This window comes from Pelodiscus sinensis, chromosome 19 (assembly GCF_049634645.1).
Source record: "Pelodiscus sinensis isolate JC-2024 chromosome 19, ASM4963464v1, whole genome shotgun sequence".
Taxonomy (NCBI): domain Eukaryota; kingdom Metazoa; phylum Chordata; order Testudines; family Trionychidae; genus Pelodiscus; species Pelodiscus sinensis.
Window position 1 is genome coordinate 16,140,115 of NC_134729.1, and position 17,956 is coordinate 16,158,070.

The window sequence follows — 17,956 nt, forward strand, 5'->3', positions numbered from 1 at the left end:
TTTCCTTGTAGTAGAAATTTTAGTGACATCACCACTCTAGTTACATTTTAACACTACAGTAGAATCACAAAAAAGTATTTAAGATGCTGTAGCCCATAGGAAGATTGCTAGTTATGGAAAGGAAAGGTTGTGAAACGTTTAATTTTTTTGGTCTTGAAGTTCCAGTGATGGCAAGAACTTCAGGATGTGATACTATATTTTGGGCATGCAGTTCTTACCTGTTGCATGATTTTAAACCCTTGAGAGGAGGATATGATTTATAACGGGTGGCCAACCCATTAAACAGAGAGCCGAAACAGCGGTGGAAAAAATGCAAAGAGCTGCACAATAATTTTTTAGCTATTTTTGTTGAGCAAAAAATAAGAGCACTCCCACCACCTCCCCGAGTTGATTGGGGGGGGGGGGGGGAGAAGATGCTGCCCCTTTAAAAGACAAAGCTTTTTGGCCACATCAGGCTCCTGTCGGCTGCTGCCATCTTGGTGACGCCATTTTTAATCGCTGCACTGGATGGCTCCCCTGCCCTGGTGAGCACAGGAAGCCGGGGGCCATTTCTAGGGTTGGCTTCGCAAGCCGCACTTTGGGGGGTGGGGGGAGAGCTGCATGCGGCTTGCGAGCCATGGGTTGGCCACCTCGATTTATAATCTAAATGGGGATTGGAAGAAGCCACATGTCAGCAGTTCCACATCTAGCATAGGAAGTGCACCTTTATGTTGCAAGTGCCATGGGGCATGAAAGATGGATGAGAACAAGAGGAAAATGAACATACCAGAAATAGTACTACTTGGCAGTCAGGCATTCCACCTTTAGAAAGCAAGTTCAGGTTTTAGAAAATAATGGGAACAAAAGAAGATTGAGTTGCATGAACTGGGGGAAGAAGTTGCTTGCTCATAAATCTTTCAACATTTCTCTTTGGGTAAGTTCAGTTTCATGCCTTAAAGAGTGTTTGAAAGGACCTCTGTCTGAAAATGTAATACATTTTGAAACATGCTTTTGGTAAGTGCTTGGTTATTTAGTGTTAAATTTAATTTCTAAAGTCTTATTTCTGGAGCAATGGAATGAATGCTTGTCTTCTGTGGCTAATGCCATTGTTTCTTCCCTGCTTAGGGATGTAAGCAAACACTTATCAGATAGTCGACTCGACTAGTCTGGTCGTCCCTTCCCTCCTCCCTGCTGCCTCTGTCAAAGAGAGGGAGCAAGGAGAGTGGGGAGCAGGAGCCAGTGCTGGGAGGGAACCGGTAAAGCCAGTCTCCCCCAGCAGCCTCTGCAGGGAACAGGAGAGGCAGAGGCACAGCAGGAACTAGTGCCAGTGGGTGACTGCTTCAGTCCCCTCATGCCGGTTCCCAGTGTGGTTGCTTCTGGTTTGTAGAAGAGCCCTGGGGGGGGGGGGGGGGGGACAGGAGCCCGTGCTGGTGGAGAGCTGGCTTAAAAGCTGGTTCTCTTCCTGTCGTGTCCCCTCCCCCCAGCATTGTCTCTGGGGTGCTGCCCCTGTTCGCAGCAGGCAGGGCTGTCTGTCACGAATGGGGGCTGCTGGACTCATAGAGACCTTGGAATGAGCAGTCCCAGCTCATGGTGATTGCTGCACCTTTGCATTTTAAATGTAGTAAGAGCCCAGCAGTTCTTACTGCGGCTCTGCATTTTAAATGTAGTGTGGGTGGCTCTGGAGTGAGCATGAGCCAAGACTTCTCAGTCCAAGCTCAAGCTGGCTCCTCTGGAGCTACCTCTGCTGCATCTCTGCAGAGGCTTTTATCAACAAATAGATAAAATTGTATCGACTAGATTAGCTAAATCACATTTTAACATCCTTATCACTGCCCTGCTTTATTATAGCCATTTTTTCAGTTTCACACTTGTATCCAAAGGAATGAGTGTCTTTTTTCATTAAATTTCAAATTTCTTGTATGTGAATAGTGTACATTAAAAACTTAAGTGTGAACTTTTCTTCAAAGGTAACAGCTTTGGCAATTGCATTTACTAGTGTCCCCACTTCATTCTAACTTTTTCTTTCAGAGTAATTAGGTGGCTGAGTAGTGTGCAGAGGAAACTTTCTATATGATCCTACAAGCATTTCAGCAGGATTTCTTTTGAAATGCTTTTTCAATACTTGAGCTCTGTTCTTTGCTGCAGCTTATAAATGTGATTCTCACAGCATCCATTGTTTGCAGTTACTTTATTAACTTCAATTTTTTCTTCAGAAATACTTTCTTTATAATTGCCCAGTGACTTACAGTAATAAAGTTGAACAGAAGTTGAGATGTTTACCACTATTAAATCTCTAAAAGATTAGAATAGGAATACAATTCACTTGAGAATGAAAAAAGCTAGAGCTCTAGCATCCATTCCAGAAAGCTGTATTCTGAGAGATTGTTTGCTGGCTGTGCTCCTAAATAGTAGGCATGTGTATTAGGGAACATAAAATCTTGTTTAATTGGCTAACTAGTTAGACATATTGTCTAACTGGTTAACCCATTAAAGGGGGGGCAAGGGCCCTCTGCTGCTGGGCTGGATCACCTCTCCTCTCCCCTGCTGCAGGGTGCCCAGACTTGCCGTGGACAGAAGCTGCACTGGAGCAACCTCTATCCTTTGTAAGTGGGGAGCTGCTCCAGCTCACTGGTTAACTGATTAAACCCGTGATATCCAGCCTGTTCTGAAGCAGTAGCCAATAGCAAACTACCCACACTCAACCAGCCAAATAATCACATGTGGCTAGTGTTGGGTACCATGGGGTTAAACCTTCACATCCTTAATATGTATTCGAGTTGGGTGCAAATAACTTGCTTTTAAATCAGAAGAGGTAACTGGTCTCCCTTCCCTATCATTCCAAATTATGTTCAGGATCTGCATGAACAAAGGTGACAAAATAGTATTACGTTTGAAAAGTCTTCATTTTTTTTAGTGACTTTTTTCTAGACTGACTTGGTTCTTTTGTCAAACAGCACTGTAGACAGTGTGAAAAATCTTTGGATCTTTACTGTTAGTCAACATTCTAGAAGAATGTGGAGACAAACCTAGCAGACTAATGTGGAAGGAGGGAAAAGCAATAGGGGAATGAAATGTTACATATGGAACCTCTCTAGTCTGCACCCTTGGGACCTGACCAGTGCCAAACCAGAGAATTTGCCAAATCATCAAATTGTCTAGTAATGTTACGAACATTTCCATAAAATACAGGACTATGTAGCACTTTAAAGACTAACAAAATGGTTTATTAGATGATAAGCTTTTGTGGGCCAGACCATGACTTAACTGGGTTCTGAAGAGGACATTTAGTGGTAAATCAGAGCTAAATAATAGGACATAACACTGAGAGCCAGGACGGGTGACTGTAAACATACTTTATGGGACTCTGGGAAACTTGGCTATATATATAAGTGGATATCCAGCTAACTAAAATAATGCTGAACCACTCTGGGCCAGAGTGCCAGACTAGAGAGGTTCAACTTGTACAAGTTGTTTTCCTGAAGTCTTTTAGGCAGCTTCTAGTATTTTCCAAGTTTATATACAGCTATTGTGAGGTGTTCATACTTCATGTCCTTTTAAATCAGGTGCTTGTATTAGTGGGGTGTGCTATACTTCATCCAGCACATGTACAGTAATTGAGTAATCACCATCACCCTTAATCTGTGTTAGATACATGCCATGCAGTGCACTCTTTTCATTATTCTGAAGTTTTTGAACTACTTATTTCAGTAATTTTGAGATTGTGAAACAGTATTTCAATGTTGAGAATAATGAACCTGTAATCTAATTTTATTGTAATTTAATGCAGTTCTGAATAATCTTGAATATTCTCTGATCACAGTCCAAATTAACTAGTTGAGAGGTTTAAAATATGCATCTCACGTGTCCTAAAACTGTTGGGTTTTTTCACATCTTACTATGGAGACCTATTTAGTTTAGGAGATTTATTACAATTCTGTTGCTCACGAAGTCCTGCAATTATCTGAGACGTGCTGGAAATAGTTCTGAGGACATAAACGTGATCTCTTAAGACTTCCTCTGTCACCTAACTGATCTGCTATCTGAAAAGAAAGGAAATGGGTAGTGGCATTGTGGTTGAAACATCAGATTTGGATTTCAAGCTGGTTTTCTTTTCTGACTGTTAGACTCCTTGTGTGAATCCCTTAATCTCCATGCTACAGTTCTCTGTAAAATGGGGATAATATAGCCTCTCTGTTAGGTCTGTTTTGATTGTAAATACTTTAATGCAGAGATTGTTTTAAGTGAGTACAGTAGATGTTGATCTTGGGTGGTATTTCTAGACATTTTGTAATGCAAATAATAAATTATGGTGATTAATATTCTGTGCCAATACACCATTCTTTGGGAAGACAACAATTGGTATTGCACATCATAAAATGAAATTACTATAAAAATAGCTGTCAGTTGGATTACCCTAAAGACAGAGCTCTGTAGTGGATAGGCCTAGACACAAGTTCCATAGTGGCAGACACCGAAGCTATTCCTACACTACCAATTATGTCACTCAGGAACATGAGAAAAACCTCTCTGAATGGCATGAGCACTTATACTAGCAAGACTTATGTGCACAGCTTCTCCCACCAACAAAGCTATGGCTAGTCATTGATGCCAATGGATCCCATGGGCGTATACTGGCTACATGAATGATTTTAGTGATGCAGCTGCATCAGTGCTGGTGTGCCACTGAGTTTGCTAGTGTAGTCATGGACTTGGTGGAAATGTATTGTTTTTCTGCATACATAAATGACATCTGCAAAATTAACTCTTAAAGTATTTCAGAACAAGTTTTGTTAGTGTTATACAGACTGACTGCATAGAAGTGGTTTTGTGGTTAAGCCAGGCTCTTTGCCATGGGAACAAGTAATTATGGCTTCAGGCAGCAGGCCAAGAATGTGATGAGGAAATTCCAGTCCCCTCTTACGGCTCTAGTTCAAAGGCTGCAAAAAGCAGGCTCTTGTGGATTTGCTGTTACAGGCATGATCACACATGTAAGGCACATGTGTGGAATAGACACAGGAAAAGCAGTATCTCAATGGCATGCTGATCAGAAATTGAGCTAAATAGCTGCTTGTAACAGGAATGTTTTTTGGAGGGAACATCAGGAATCAAGTCTTCTAATTCGATTTTTTTTGCATAGCGACTTCTGTTTATGGCTAGATTATTCATCTTTAGGAGCAAATGGAAAATTCTCTCCATGTGTAAGAACTGAAACATTGTTGCTTTATTTAGAACAGTAAACTGTACATATTTACTTCACCCTGCCTAATGGGCTGTAAGCAAGAGATTCCAGGTAACACATTAATCTTCTAATAAATCATTCTGGACAAGTGCCTTGAATCACATCTAAACTAGGGATGTAAGCAACTACATGAGTAGTTGACTACCCAGCAAGTTTAGGCTTATTGGATAGTCAAGCCACTATTTGCTCTCCCCCGCACTCTGCCTTCTATCAGAGGCAGCAAAGGGGAGGAGCCAGTGCTAAGGGGAGCCTGCTTAAATGTTCAGTCCCCCCTTGCACTGCACTAACCCCACTGCAGCTCTGCAGTTTTAGTGTAGTAGGAGCCGGGCTTCCTGCATGCCTGGCTTCTATTGCATTTAAACTGCAGAGCCACAGTGCCTCCCCCTTATTGACTAATAGAGTAGTCAATAGAAATTCCATCAGTTACACAATTAGCTGCTTAACAACTAATATCCCTAATCTAAACCTTAGTTTACACTAAATTAGTCATTCATTCTTATACTAAAAAAAATTAGGATGACTTGATTCATAGCATGTGTAATCTCCTGCTCTAGTCCCTATTGTAACTGTTTTCCCCCCAACCAGAGAGTATTTTGTAGAGTAGCTATTATAGTTTAAAACACAGTATTTCACAGGCATTGAGTAATCCTCCTCACTCCTGTGATTTATCTCCATTAATATACGGGGAAACAGAGATACTCAGGCCATGTATTGATGTCGCAGTGGTCAATTTTCCCACATTCAATTTAGCGGGTCTAGTAAAGATCTGCTAAATTAAAAGCTAAGTGCGCCCCTGAAAAGTAAGTGAAGTTGGTGGGAGCATTTACCCCATCAACCTCCAGCTGTGAAGGTGGCACTGAAGCTTGGCTTAAGGTACGTTGACTCCAGCTCCATTTTTCGCGTAGTTGGAGTTAGGGATGTCAGCGTGTAGACAACTTCACGATTAATTGATAAGCCTGGGCTTGTTGGTTAATCTCATTGAATACACGCGTGCGCACACTGCACCACCTTGCTGTCTCTGTATCAGACGCAGCTGGGGGAGGGGAGTAGGAGCAGGAGCCAGTACCTGTAAGGGTCTGACTTGAAAGATGGCACCCCACAGGCATCCCCCCCCTCCCCGCGTGCTGCTGCCTCTGATGGCTTTCAAACAGACTCCCTGCATGCGCTGTCTCCTACAGAAGAGGAGGGGAAGCAGGAACCAGTGTTTGGGGCCGGGGAGGAGCCAAAAGCCAGGTTTTTTCCCCCCCCAGCGCCGGCTCCTTGGTGCCACCAGTACCCCCACCCTGTGCTGCTGCCTCCATCAGAGGCAGCAGCACAGGGGCAGGGCTCAGACACATACACCCCCTTCCATGGACCGGGGCTGCTGCCACCCTGCACTGCTGTACCTATAAGAGGCATCAGCATTAGGCAGCAGGCAAGTGCAGGTCTGTGTGGGGAGCTTGTTTTTAAACTTAATTGAGGTTAGGTCTATCAATGGCTATTAACCAGAATGGGTAGGAAAGGGGTCTCTACCCTCTGTTTCAGCAGCTGGAAATGAATGTCAGTAGAGGGATTGCTTAATGATTACCCGTTCTGTTCACTCCCTCTCAGGAATCGGGTTTTGGCCACAAGACAGGATACTGGGCTAGATGGAGCTTTGGTCTGACCCAGTCTGGCCGTTATGTTCTTTTTCTAGCTTCATAATCAGTCTAATTTGAAGTTGGAGCCAGGGCTGGGGGGAACCGGCTTAAAAGCTGGGGGACGGGGGAAATGGCGCGAGCAGAACTACTTGAGTCTCAGCTCACCCTGTGCTCTCTAACACCCCAACCCTTGCCACCTCTGTCAGAGGTGGTGGTGAGGGGAGGTGGGATTGGGAAGGCTGCTGTGAATCAGCCCATGTCCTTGGGGGTCCCAGTGGGGAGCTGACCCTCACTCCCCACAGACAGGCTGCTGCCTCCATGCAGCCCCTGTTCTGTCTGCTGCAAACAGGGGCTGCTGGACTTGGAGTAAGCTGGGACCAAGTAGTCCCAGCTTGCTTGCATGGATGCTGTGCCTCTGTATTTTAAATGTAGTACAAGCCTGGCGACTCTTACTGCATAGTGGTCCTATTGACTAGTCATATAGTTGATACGAATTGTATCGACTATACGATTAGCCCGCTAACTGCCATCTAACATCCCTGTTTAAGCACTCTCAAATAATCTTTAAACATCTTGTTGGTTGCAAAGTGGTTAAGTTAGATAGTAAGCCTGGGACACAATATAAATGCCGAAGGCTATTAGAGGGGATATGTACTGCCCTATACAACAAGAAATGCTACTTTTAGCACAAGGATTGGGGCCAGTTAAAATGGCCACACCTTTTATTTGCTCAAAGGGCAGGTTTGTTTTATAGAGTCTCCATAGTAGCTGTCAGAAATACTTTGTGAGAATGAATATTAGGGAAAGGCAGCCTAGATGATGGTTGAGCAGGGGGACTTTGAGTGGTGGATGTGATTCTGCACATGCAACACTCCGGTCATCTGAAGAAGTGGGCCGTGCCCACAAAGGCTCATGATATCATCTACATGTTTTGTTAGTCTGTACAGGATAAACTTAAAACAACAAAGTCTGATAGCACTTTAAGACTAACTCGGCTTCCCCTCTGAAGATTTTCAATAGAAACCCTTAAGTTGTGTTTTACTTATGACAACTGTGTACTGTTTTGCATTTGAAATCTCAAATCCGCTTGTTTGAAGGACTGCAAAATGTAATCTGGGATAATTTTTTAAAAGTGATTAAAGAGGAAACACAAGTAACACCAAGAGCTTTACTCGAGAAATTTGATGTGCTAATTACCATAACAGTACCTAAACTAGAAAAAAGGTATTTTAAAATTGCTAGCTAAATATATTTGACACGCCTTTTAAGGCCTAATTCAGGTCCAATTTAACCTCTTCAATTAGGATAGCTGTTCAGAGTGGACCATAGAGGTAACCTGGAGTTAGACTCCATTTTTAATGTCACACTATCTACTGTAGGGGCTTATGTAGGCATGAGTTCAAGTCTTCATGTGTTTTATCTTAATCTATATATGCCTTGGGTTTCAAATGGGACTAGCAAGCATTTGGTTTAAGTATTTTTGCTTAAGTCGTATTACCACTTATACAGCAATAACATCTGCGTGCAACCAATGGTGAAGCACTAAAACCACCATTGATTTAGACTTGTTTATGATACATAGTTGACTATGGTTGAATTTGCAGATCAGATCAGCTACAGCAGTGGTCCCCAACCTTTTGGGGCTGCCGGGTGCCTGGGGGCTGCACATGTGCCGGAGGTGCAAGAATGGCTCGGGCCGGCCCTGGTCACTAGGTGGGCGCCATGGCACCCGCGGGCACCGCATTGGGGACCACTGAGCTACAGAATAGGGACATTAAATAGCGGTTAGGAAGCTAATTGAGTAGTTGATGGAATTTTCATCAATTACTTAGTTGATAAGGGGTTTTGCTGTGGCTCTACTTTTTAAATGTAGTAAGAGCCGCCAGAATGAAGTGTCTGGCACTGGGCAGGAGCCAGGACTACTCAATCCTGGCTCGTGCTGTTTCCCGCACTGTGCCTATGCCTCCCCTGCCCCTTGGGGAGATGGTGCTGGGGGCAACCTGCATTTAAGCTGGCTCCTGATCCCCCTAACTGCCTCTATCAGAGGCTACAAAGGGTGGGGGGGAAGTGACTAGTTGAGTTGACTTGACTAGTCAACTAGTTGCTTACATTCCTCCTACAGAGGGGACCAAGCACTTGTTTTGAGTTCATTTGGTCAGAAAAGACTTCAGAAACATATAAGCTAAAGTTGAGATGTTTGGCTGCTTGAAGACTAACACATACTTTGAAATCATGGCAGAAAACCAGTTTTAAAACTACCAGCCTAAGCTATTAGTATTAGTTTAGGAGCTTTGGGGCAAATCTTACAATGCTTTTTTTAATTGGTGTCAGTACTGTCTCATTGGCATAAACAGGTTGAAAGCTGTGTACTTTTACATAAGGAAACAGTCTGTGTTCTTCACAAACTTGACTTCAGACATTTATGCAAGGGAAATGCAAATCTAGTTGTGGCTAGTCACAGTGGTGAAGGACAGAAACCTTAGTTTTTCTTCTGATTGTTAAATTGCGGGGTCAAACATCAGCTGGTAAAGTCAACATAATTTTTCTTTACTGGAGATGGGGAGGGTTGTTCAGAGGTGGAAATGATTTTGGCCAACTCCCATTAAAAGTCTATAGGAATTAGGTATTTAACTTTCTGTGTCTTTGAAGAGGAAGTGCTGAGTGTGCTACTTTGCAGTATTTACCATTGACCTGAAGTTAAATTGATTTTGTACTTTAAGTAATCCTGCAGAGTAGCCTTTTTCTGATTCTTGTGATTGCTTAAATGTTGCCTGCGTCCTTTCTGACAGGCTGTGTAATACAGTATTCTGGAAGCACAGGTTTTAATTGTGTAATAACTTGAAAATGTGGAGGAGTCCCACAATTTCATATCCTGGCTAAATGCTTGCTGAACCTTTAATATAGTTTTTTCCAATTAGTAGCTTTGATGCAGAACATATTGGTATTCAGGTTTTCAATTAGCTGCCACCATGGAACATCACTAGGTTTAGTCTTTAAATTATTCATGACTAAACAGTCTGTCTAGCAGCAGCGTAGCCCTTTGCTCTGGCAGAATGCAAGTATTTTGGTCTCTTTTTTTATGGGTGTCTAGTTTTTAATTAGATGGAGGATTATCCAGATCAACTGAAAATGTATGGAGTTCCATAGGTGTGCTTTGAGAGACATGAGAAGGTCTTGCTGTAAGATGTCTGGATTCATATGAGAAGCCTTTGCTCATAAACTTGACACCTAATAGGAAGTAAAATCCTAATGAAGATAAGGCAGCTGGTAATTTTCACATGTTATCAGGTGGAATTAGACTGGGTGTCTTGTCTCTTACCTTGAGTTAACACAAGTTCTTAATGAAGACAAGGCCTTTTCTTTAATTTTACCAGAAGAGGAAAATTAGCTGGTATGTGAGCATTCAAAACTATAATTTAGAAAATGTATATGAATATTAATATATTTTATTCAACAGCAACCTCAGCTTGTGAGAGTACAAAACCCTTCATCCCCAACTATTTGAGGAAGGACTTATTTGAAGTTAATATTGTATAGCTAGATTACATGGAGTGTAGGTGCATTTTATTAGAGTAATGCTGCTAGAGAAGCAAACGGGTAGCTGTGTATGATAGACAAAAGCAGACTGCTGCCATAGAAACACCTGCAGTTAGTCTGTTAATATTTTATGATGTAGCTAATCACTTTATTTTCTACAGACATAGAGCTACACTGAATAGGACTTGTCAACATATTTGAAAGCATGTGCTATGCTTTTTCTGTGAACGACGAGGAAAGTAATATGATATCAATAGCTGTAATAGAAAATGTTAATGAATAGGAGTTTTCATACTACCATGTATACTACCATTAACAACATTGCTCATATTGGCAGTTTGGTTACTTTTTTTTTCAATACCACGTGATGGCTTGCTGATAGTTCAAGATGAGTAATGTGGTATTACTTGTAATTGCAAATGTTAACTTCATTATTGAAGAACTATTGGTACAGAGATAAAAGATACTCCTGGGTCTTTAGGACAGTAGTTTTGGAACAAAATCACAATGTTCTTGTAAAAAGTAGTGATGCAGTAATTAGAAGGGGGAAGAACACACTGTGGTATAATATAAGGAAATAAAGTAGGGAATCAGTTTACTAGGGTCTAGATTTTGTTTTTTAAAACATGTAGACTTCTGAGACTTCAGACATCCAACATGGAGTGATTCTTAATACTTCATTTTAAATATAAACTGCATTCCTTGGATCCAAAACTTAAGAAATGGGTGAAAACTTCCTTGTGTTCTTCAAAGGCAGGAACCTTTATATGAGCACCAGATTGGTTGGCCAGCTTCCTGGAGTGACTGTTGTGGAATAAAATTACTAGTACAACTTGAAGCTTATGTATAGCATAGCTTGTGCTAAACTGAAGACCATTATTCTGAATGAGTTTGTATACTGGGAATTAAAGTGGTGCTGTATTTTTCCTTGTTAGCAAGACCATGATTTTAATTTTCCAGTCTCTTCAGTTCTCCCTCTTCATTTGCTCACATTTCCAGCTGGGAGGCTTGCAAATGGACTGACCTCTGCTTCTGTGGTGTTAAACAATCTCCCCCCTCTTCCACCTGGCTCTTGTCACAGTAGGCAGTTTAGAATATCTTGAAGATAAGAGGGGTGTGGATTTGTGAAGTCACACTTTGATTATAGAAACCCGGAAGTGTGGAAAACTAGCCGCAGTAAGCACGTGTGCTTATATACGCTTGACTATCTTGAAATGTAAGAAGAAAATGGTGTTGTAACTCTTCAGAGTACTACAAAAGCATCATTCAAGCTGGCAGATTTGAAAGCCAAATTCTTTCTGCCATAGTACAAACGTTTTTCCAGTTGATAGTTTCATATCTGGGCAAATGTGGCTTATTCTTCTAGTGTTTCTATAGAAACATCAAGGGGACTTATTGTGAGTAGAGCCATTCTCCACATGCTATCAGATTTTACATAGAAAACTTAGCACACTAGGCAAGGGTTTATGGAATCAGCAGTCTCGAATATCAATCGTGGTGATCTTTTTAAAAAAGATACTTGAGTTAAAATCTGGGATTTGCAAAAACATCTTAGAGTGAGGAAGTCAACCCCTCTTAGAGCTTTCAATTAATCTTACGAATGCTGTAGTAGATCAACATTTAAATGGTGAATCATGAACCAAGATTATGCCTCTTTAGTTTGTATTTCTCTGGACAATGAAAAGAGATGACTTAGGTGCACTTCTTAATAACCAGTAGCAATTTTAATCCCTAGTTATTCATGCATCATCAGTGTGGCAGAGTTTAGGTACAATGGTGGAATATTCCATGAAATTTAAAAATTCCATTAAATCTGTTCAGGAACAGCTTTGTCTTAAGTTTTACAAAAGCTTTTTTTCATATTTTAAAAACTCTCAATTTAAAATGGTGTGATACTTCAGTTTCAATTGCTATAGGTCAGTGATTCCCAGACTTTCACAGGCTGGACTGCATCTTAATAGTTTCTCTGGCTAGCAGTCGTCACATCCCAATTGTAACAGTTGCTTATTTGGCAAAGTAATAATTAGTAATAGGGTTGCCAGGTGTCTGGTGTTGAACCGGACAGTCCAGTATTTGAGCTTTCTGTTTGGGAAACAAATTTAGAAAATATAACTGAGGAAAATATAAATGTCTGGTATTTTCTAGATAAGATGTAATGCAGATTGTGATGTAATGTCAAGTGTGTCCGGTATTTTTGTTGAAACCATCTGGCAACCGTAATTAGAAATGTATAAAATTGCCTTAATGCAATTTATTGGCTGGGAACAAGGAGACACTGTCATGTGTCTAGTTCATGTTCTGCAGAACCCAGGAAATGCTTTGTAGATGACCAGCCACCTATAGATCACAACTTGGGGACATCTAATTTATCTTGTGGTGTACACCCAAGTTTTGCATTTGGCTTTGGAAAATAGTTAACAGGTAGCCCAAAAGGATATTCAAGACACAAATAGATAAAATTTGTTTAGAATATAATTCCAGTTCATTCTGAGCTTCTTGTATGACTTTTTAACCTGCTCAGATACAGTGAGCCGAGTGTCTTTGTTTTAAACAGATACTGTTACTCCTTCAGTTGTCACTAGATAGCTGCAAGGGTAAGAGATTATTTCCAGTAATTGGAGTGTGTGATGATAAAGGAATTTGGTTTCAAGATATTGGAAAACAGAACAACTTCCTGTTTTGTAGAGGTGCAGACTATAGAAGTAGATAAGCAAAGTTCTCAGTTACTAGAGGAAGTCTTTGTTGAGCAGTAATTTCACATCTGAGTCGAGATAAGAAATATAATTGACCTTCAGCTAAAAATTTGCCATTTTTAGTAATACCCAACTTACTTTTTCTGGTTTTTCAAATCTTTAGTGTTGTGACTGTTTTGCAGTGCCAGCACTAATTTAAATTAAAATTAAGGAACCAATTAGCATGTTCTAAATCTTAAATATACATGGATATGAATTAGCCAGATTGACCACGAGTTTGAGGTTTTTGCAGACTTCCTTCTTTCATAGTAAAAATAGTATTAACAGCTTTAGAAATAGACCGCTATTCCTACAAGTCCCTTAATCCTTGTGGAGTGAGGTTTACTGGGATGTCAGAATAGCACGCCTGTTACTTTGATTACATTTTGAAGTAATGGGCATGCTGTCAAGACTTGGAAAACCCTATTTCAGGATACCGAAAGTATCCTGAAATAGCACTGCAATGTAGATGTACCCCGAGACTGTGAAAAGTGTGGAAATTTTTACTGTTTCCATTAAATATACAGTAGAAATCAGAAGTTTGTCTATTTTTGTACTGGTAGAAGCACAATTTCTGTTAAAAGCAATAATTTGTATCAAAACTGATTTTAAAAACAGCTGAAGAAAGAAATTTGCTACTCCAAGGCCACAGGTGCTGCAATTACTTGATAGTTACTCACTCAAGTAGCCCTGTGGATGCCAGGGGGACTAAGAATGGCATTAAGGTACTGTGCAAAGACATGGTATAAGTCTGGCCTAGTGCTTTTTTAATGAATTATCAACTATTTCAGAATTGTTTAGTGTGTTCAGCATTTTTATGAAAATAAGCTTGTATATTATCAAAATGTTTTGGTTCTTATTCTCCAAGGCACTTATTTTTTATGGAAATTAGGGTGCTGCTTTTCTAGCCTCTACCTCCTGAGATGCAAATAAATGGACTAAAAGTAAGATGGCAGACAAATGGCCATAATAAGTCTTGCTTCAATTTACACTTGGACTCAAATATGGGGAGATTATTTTGTGGAACAACACTTAGGCCTATAATATGACTATCAAATAATTGGCAAAAACTGTTAAGGATGTTAAATATCAGGTAATTTACTAGTCAGTCAGTGGAATTTCCATTGACTATTCAACTGATTGATGGGTACTTCCACATTCCTCCTTTGAAATGTACAAGATACCCTCCTCTCCCCGGGGCTCTTGTACATTTCAAGGGAGGAATGTGGAACAGTCCAGGGCTAGCAGGAAGTGGGGGGACTCATACATTTCAAAGCAGAAGCGTTGTCCTGGAACCTGGGGTCAGCTGGGGATTCCCTAGCTGATCCCAGGCTCTGTGTGCTGTGCTAGAACCCAAGATCAGCTGGGGAGTCCTCAGCTGACCCTGGGGCTCCATGCAAACGCTGTTGCGGTGATTCAAAGGGGCAAGTCTGCACAGCTGATCCTAGGCTCAGCTGTGCAGCGCTGCCCCTTTCAAACACTGCCTTGCCATTTCACAGCAGTGCTGCATGAAGTACTTCTTCACCCCCCTCTTTGCTGTGTGTCTGATAGAGGCAGTGGTGGGAAATCGACTAGTTGACTTGACTATCCAATAAGCGTTTGCTTGTTGGTTGGTTGGACTAGTCCTTAACATCCTTAAAGACTATGTGGAGAGAAACTTGTAGGATGGCTTTTTGTAGCATTTCTGTTCCTAATCTTTTTATAACCTGGGTCTTCTCCTTGCCACTGAAAAACATGCATATGTCTTGCTTAGCAGCGTCTCCTATAGTATGTGACTTAATGTCCTACAATAGCATTTTTGGACCTTATAAGCAAGCATTTAACTAGCGTTAGTATTTAGAGCTTTTTGACTCACTCTTTGCAACCTAAAGTGACTATTGTAGATAGAAAGGGTGGGTTAGGTTAATGTTGATGTTACTGTGACTTAAATACATTGCTTGCCTAAACTGAAGATTGGATGGAAATCTTGTCTGGTATAGGTAATTTTGCCACTAGTGTTTCATTGCCCATTGTCCTAATACTTCAGGAAGGTATGCATTCCAGACAATATTCTCTGCTGCCCATCTCTGCCCCACTATGTAGCTCTACTTTTTTGCCTTATTTAAAATTAACTACAGGTGAATGAAAGGCCAAGCAGATCTACCATAAGTATTTTCCCTTACAAACTTCTGTTCCGGTTCTCTACCATCTTAATTTCTGAATTGTCTTCCTGTTCTCAAAGTACCTGAATAGAATTTAGAAAAATGCTGTCAACTTACCCTTTTCTATCTTTTTCTCTTCCAGCGGGGATCTGACGAGCTTTTCTCTACTTGTGTTACTAACGGACCCTTTATCATGAGCAGCAACTCTGCTTCTGCAGGTAAAATTACTAGCAAAAAAGTATAGCCACACACAATGAGTGTTGAAGGTACAAATTAGCAGGGCTACTTTTATTCCACTTGCTCTTGGTTTTAAATCTTTGCTTTCATTCTCACTACTTGTTCTGATTAGGGTTTAAGACCATGCAAAATATGACAAGAGGTTGTCCTACACCCTTAAAAGACTTGAACAAAATTAGTATCACAGAGCAACTTCTAAAATGCCCCTTTGAGGGATTAGACTGCACAGTTCATGCTGTAAACCTCTGCAGTTAAGCATAAATGATCCTTTTAGGTTTGTTTTGGGCATATGTAGTCACCATGGTGGGTATTATTAAAAGTCTTACACAGTACGGAGGTGAGTTCATAATCCTGATCTAGGCAAAATCATTAGTATTTGAGTGCAGAATGATGCATTTCATGGTTTGCTTTATTTGCTTCAGATTCTGTGACTGAGTCAATCTAATCCCCCAAAGTTCTGCTTAACATCTGGCCTTGCTGCTAAACTATATAATCTAGAGTTTGTTAGTATACTGCTAAAAATGAATGGCTAGCAATCTGATGCAGAATCATTGCTGAGCTAAAATAGAGTTGTCGTGTTTGCTGTTTGAAATTGCCTATACAAGTCAGAGCCCCCACCCAATAATACTGGTCAAGATTAAAAGGGGGAAAAAATGAAGGATCTGAAACCTTAGAGTAGACATACTGTAATGGAGTCTCGAGAGTTAGCTGAATGCTGTAGCAATGGAATTACAAGTTATGTCACTCAACACACTTGATATAATTTGAAAAAATGAGTAGAGCCCTGTGTCTTCATATTTGGATTGCCTAGAATATGCCTTTGAAATTTGGTGAGTTGGAAACTGAATATGGAAGGCAAAATGCAAGAGAGTGGGTAACCTGTCTCAGTCAATTGGAAGCATGACAGTCAATGTTTTTTCATTTTTTTTTTTTCAGCTAATGGAAATGACAGCAAAAAATTCAAAGGTGACAGTAGAAGTACAGGGGTCCCTTCGCGAGTAATCCATGTTCGTAAACTCCCCAGTGACGTCACAGAGGCAGAAGTCATTTCATTGGGACTACCTTTTGGCAAAGTCACCAATCTTCTAATGCTGAAAGGAAAAAATCAGGTACTGTCCCAACAATTGAAAGTTGGGTATTTGATGGGAGACTTGACCTCTTTGTCATGGCATCAACACGTAAGATACATATTGCTGATACAACTTTCACAGCTTGCACATAGTAGTCACTAACTTCAAGATATATATTTTTTTGTTTTTAAAGATTTTTAAGAACTATTAAAAAACCTTGTTTTCTGACTTCAGGGGCTTCAAGGACTGATGCATACAGTCATGTACCTAGATTATAATTGATTTTAAATTTTGAAGCAGGTGTGAGTTAAGGATCTAATTGACTAATTGCTTCCTCCCTTTCTTCCTCTGAAAGAGGTGGGGGAGAGGGGGAAGGGGCGGGATGACAAAGGAGGGGGTCCTGGAAGGAGACGGCTTAAAAGCCTGTTTCCCTCAACTCCAGCTCTGTGGGAGGGGGCAGAGGCGCAGCAGCGGCCAACTTTGAAATGTTCAAGAGTCCCTGCTGAGGTTTTTGTACATTTCAAAGTTGGAACACCTTCTGGAGCCCAGGGCCAGTGGGTGCTTCCCCTTTGAAAGGCACAAGACTCCCATTAGGGACTCTGGTACATTTCAAAGGAGAAATGCCTGCATGGAGCCTGGGGTCAGCAGGGAACTCCTTGCTGGCCATGGCCTCCACCTGATGTACATTTCAAAGCTGGCACAAGAGTTGCCATGCTGGCCTCGGGCTCCATGCAGTGTTAAACTTTGAAATGCACAAGAGCTTCCCCTGGAGCTCTTGTACATTTCAAAGGCGGCACCCAGAAGTTATCAACTATTCGATTAGTTAATTAATCAAAATGTAACATCCCTAGTGTGAGTCTCTCAGACAAGACTGAGCCAGTTCTTGTTAGTCATGCTGGCCCAGTAGCCTCTTTTGTATTTTAACTTTTGAAGTTAAAGGAGGCCTAAAAAAACCACATAATCAAAGCCAAAACCCAATTGGACAATTATAGTACTTTGGCAGGAATTCGTGGTGACAAGGAATTCCATTGCAGATTATAAATTGAAAAGGAAAGAAGCAAACAGTTTTACAGTTACATCACATAAAATACTTTCATGCTTGCCAAAAATCAGAGTATGTAGCTCTCTTGTTTTGCTATTTCATGGTCTATAAATTGCATTTATGCTGTGTATCATGAAAGTAATGACCCACTGCAACACATTTGCATCTTTATTAGGAGTAGGAGAATATAAGAATAAGCCATTTGTAAATTAGCAGAGAGTTAGTAAGGGTATTTTGTGTTGATACATATTTCAATGTGGTTCCATGGAACATTTAGTTTAGTGCTTTAAATGCTATTTTAGAAGTGGGAGATTTTAGCTAGTAAATTAAATGCACACAATTAAGACCTGATTTATATCT

At 40.8% G+C, this 17,956-nt stretch overlaps 1 protein-coding gene across 4 annotated transcripts in view; it reads left to right on the top strand.

Annotated features, from left to right (window-relative positions):
- The window catches only part of PTBP1 (polypyrimidine tract binding protein 1), a 46,029-nt gene that overhangs the window by 5,993 nt on the left and 22,080 nt on the right, over window positions 1-17,956 (top strand). For 3 of the 4 annotated variants that reach the window (XM_075902617.1, XM_075902618.1, XM_075902616.1), the window contains 2 exons: window positions 15,390-15,465; window positions 16,421-16,593. In XM_075902617.1, coding sequence (XP_075758732.1) covers window positions 15,390-15,465; window positions 16,421-16,593 — 249 coding nt within the window. The remainder of the gene's footprint in view (window positions 1-15,389; window positions 15,466-16,420; window positions 16,594-17,956) is intronic. The other variant, XM_075902619.1, reaches the window with a different exon arrangement.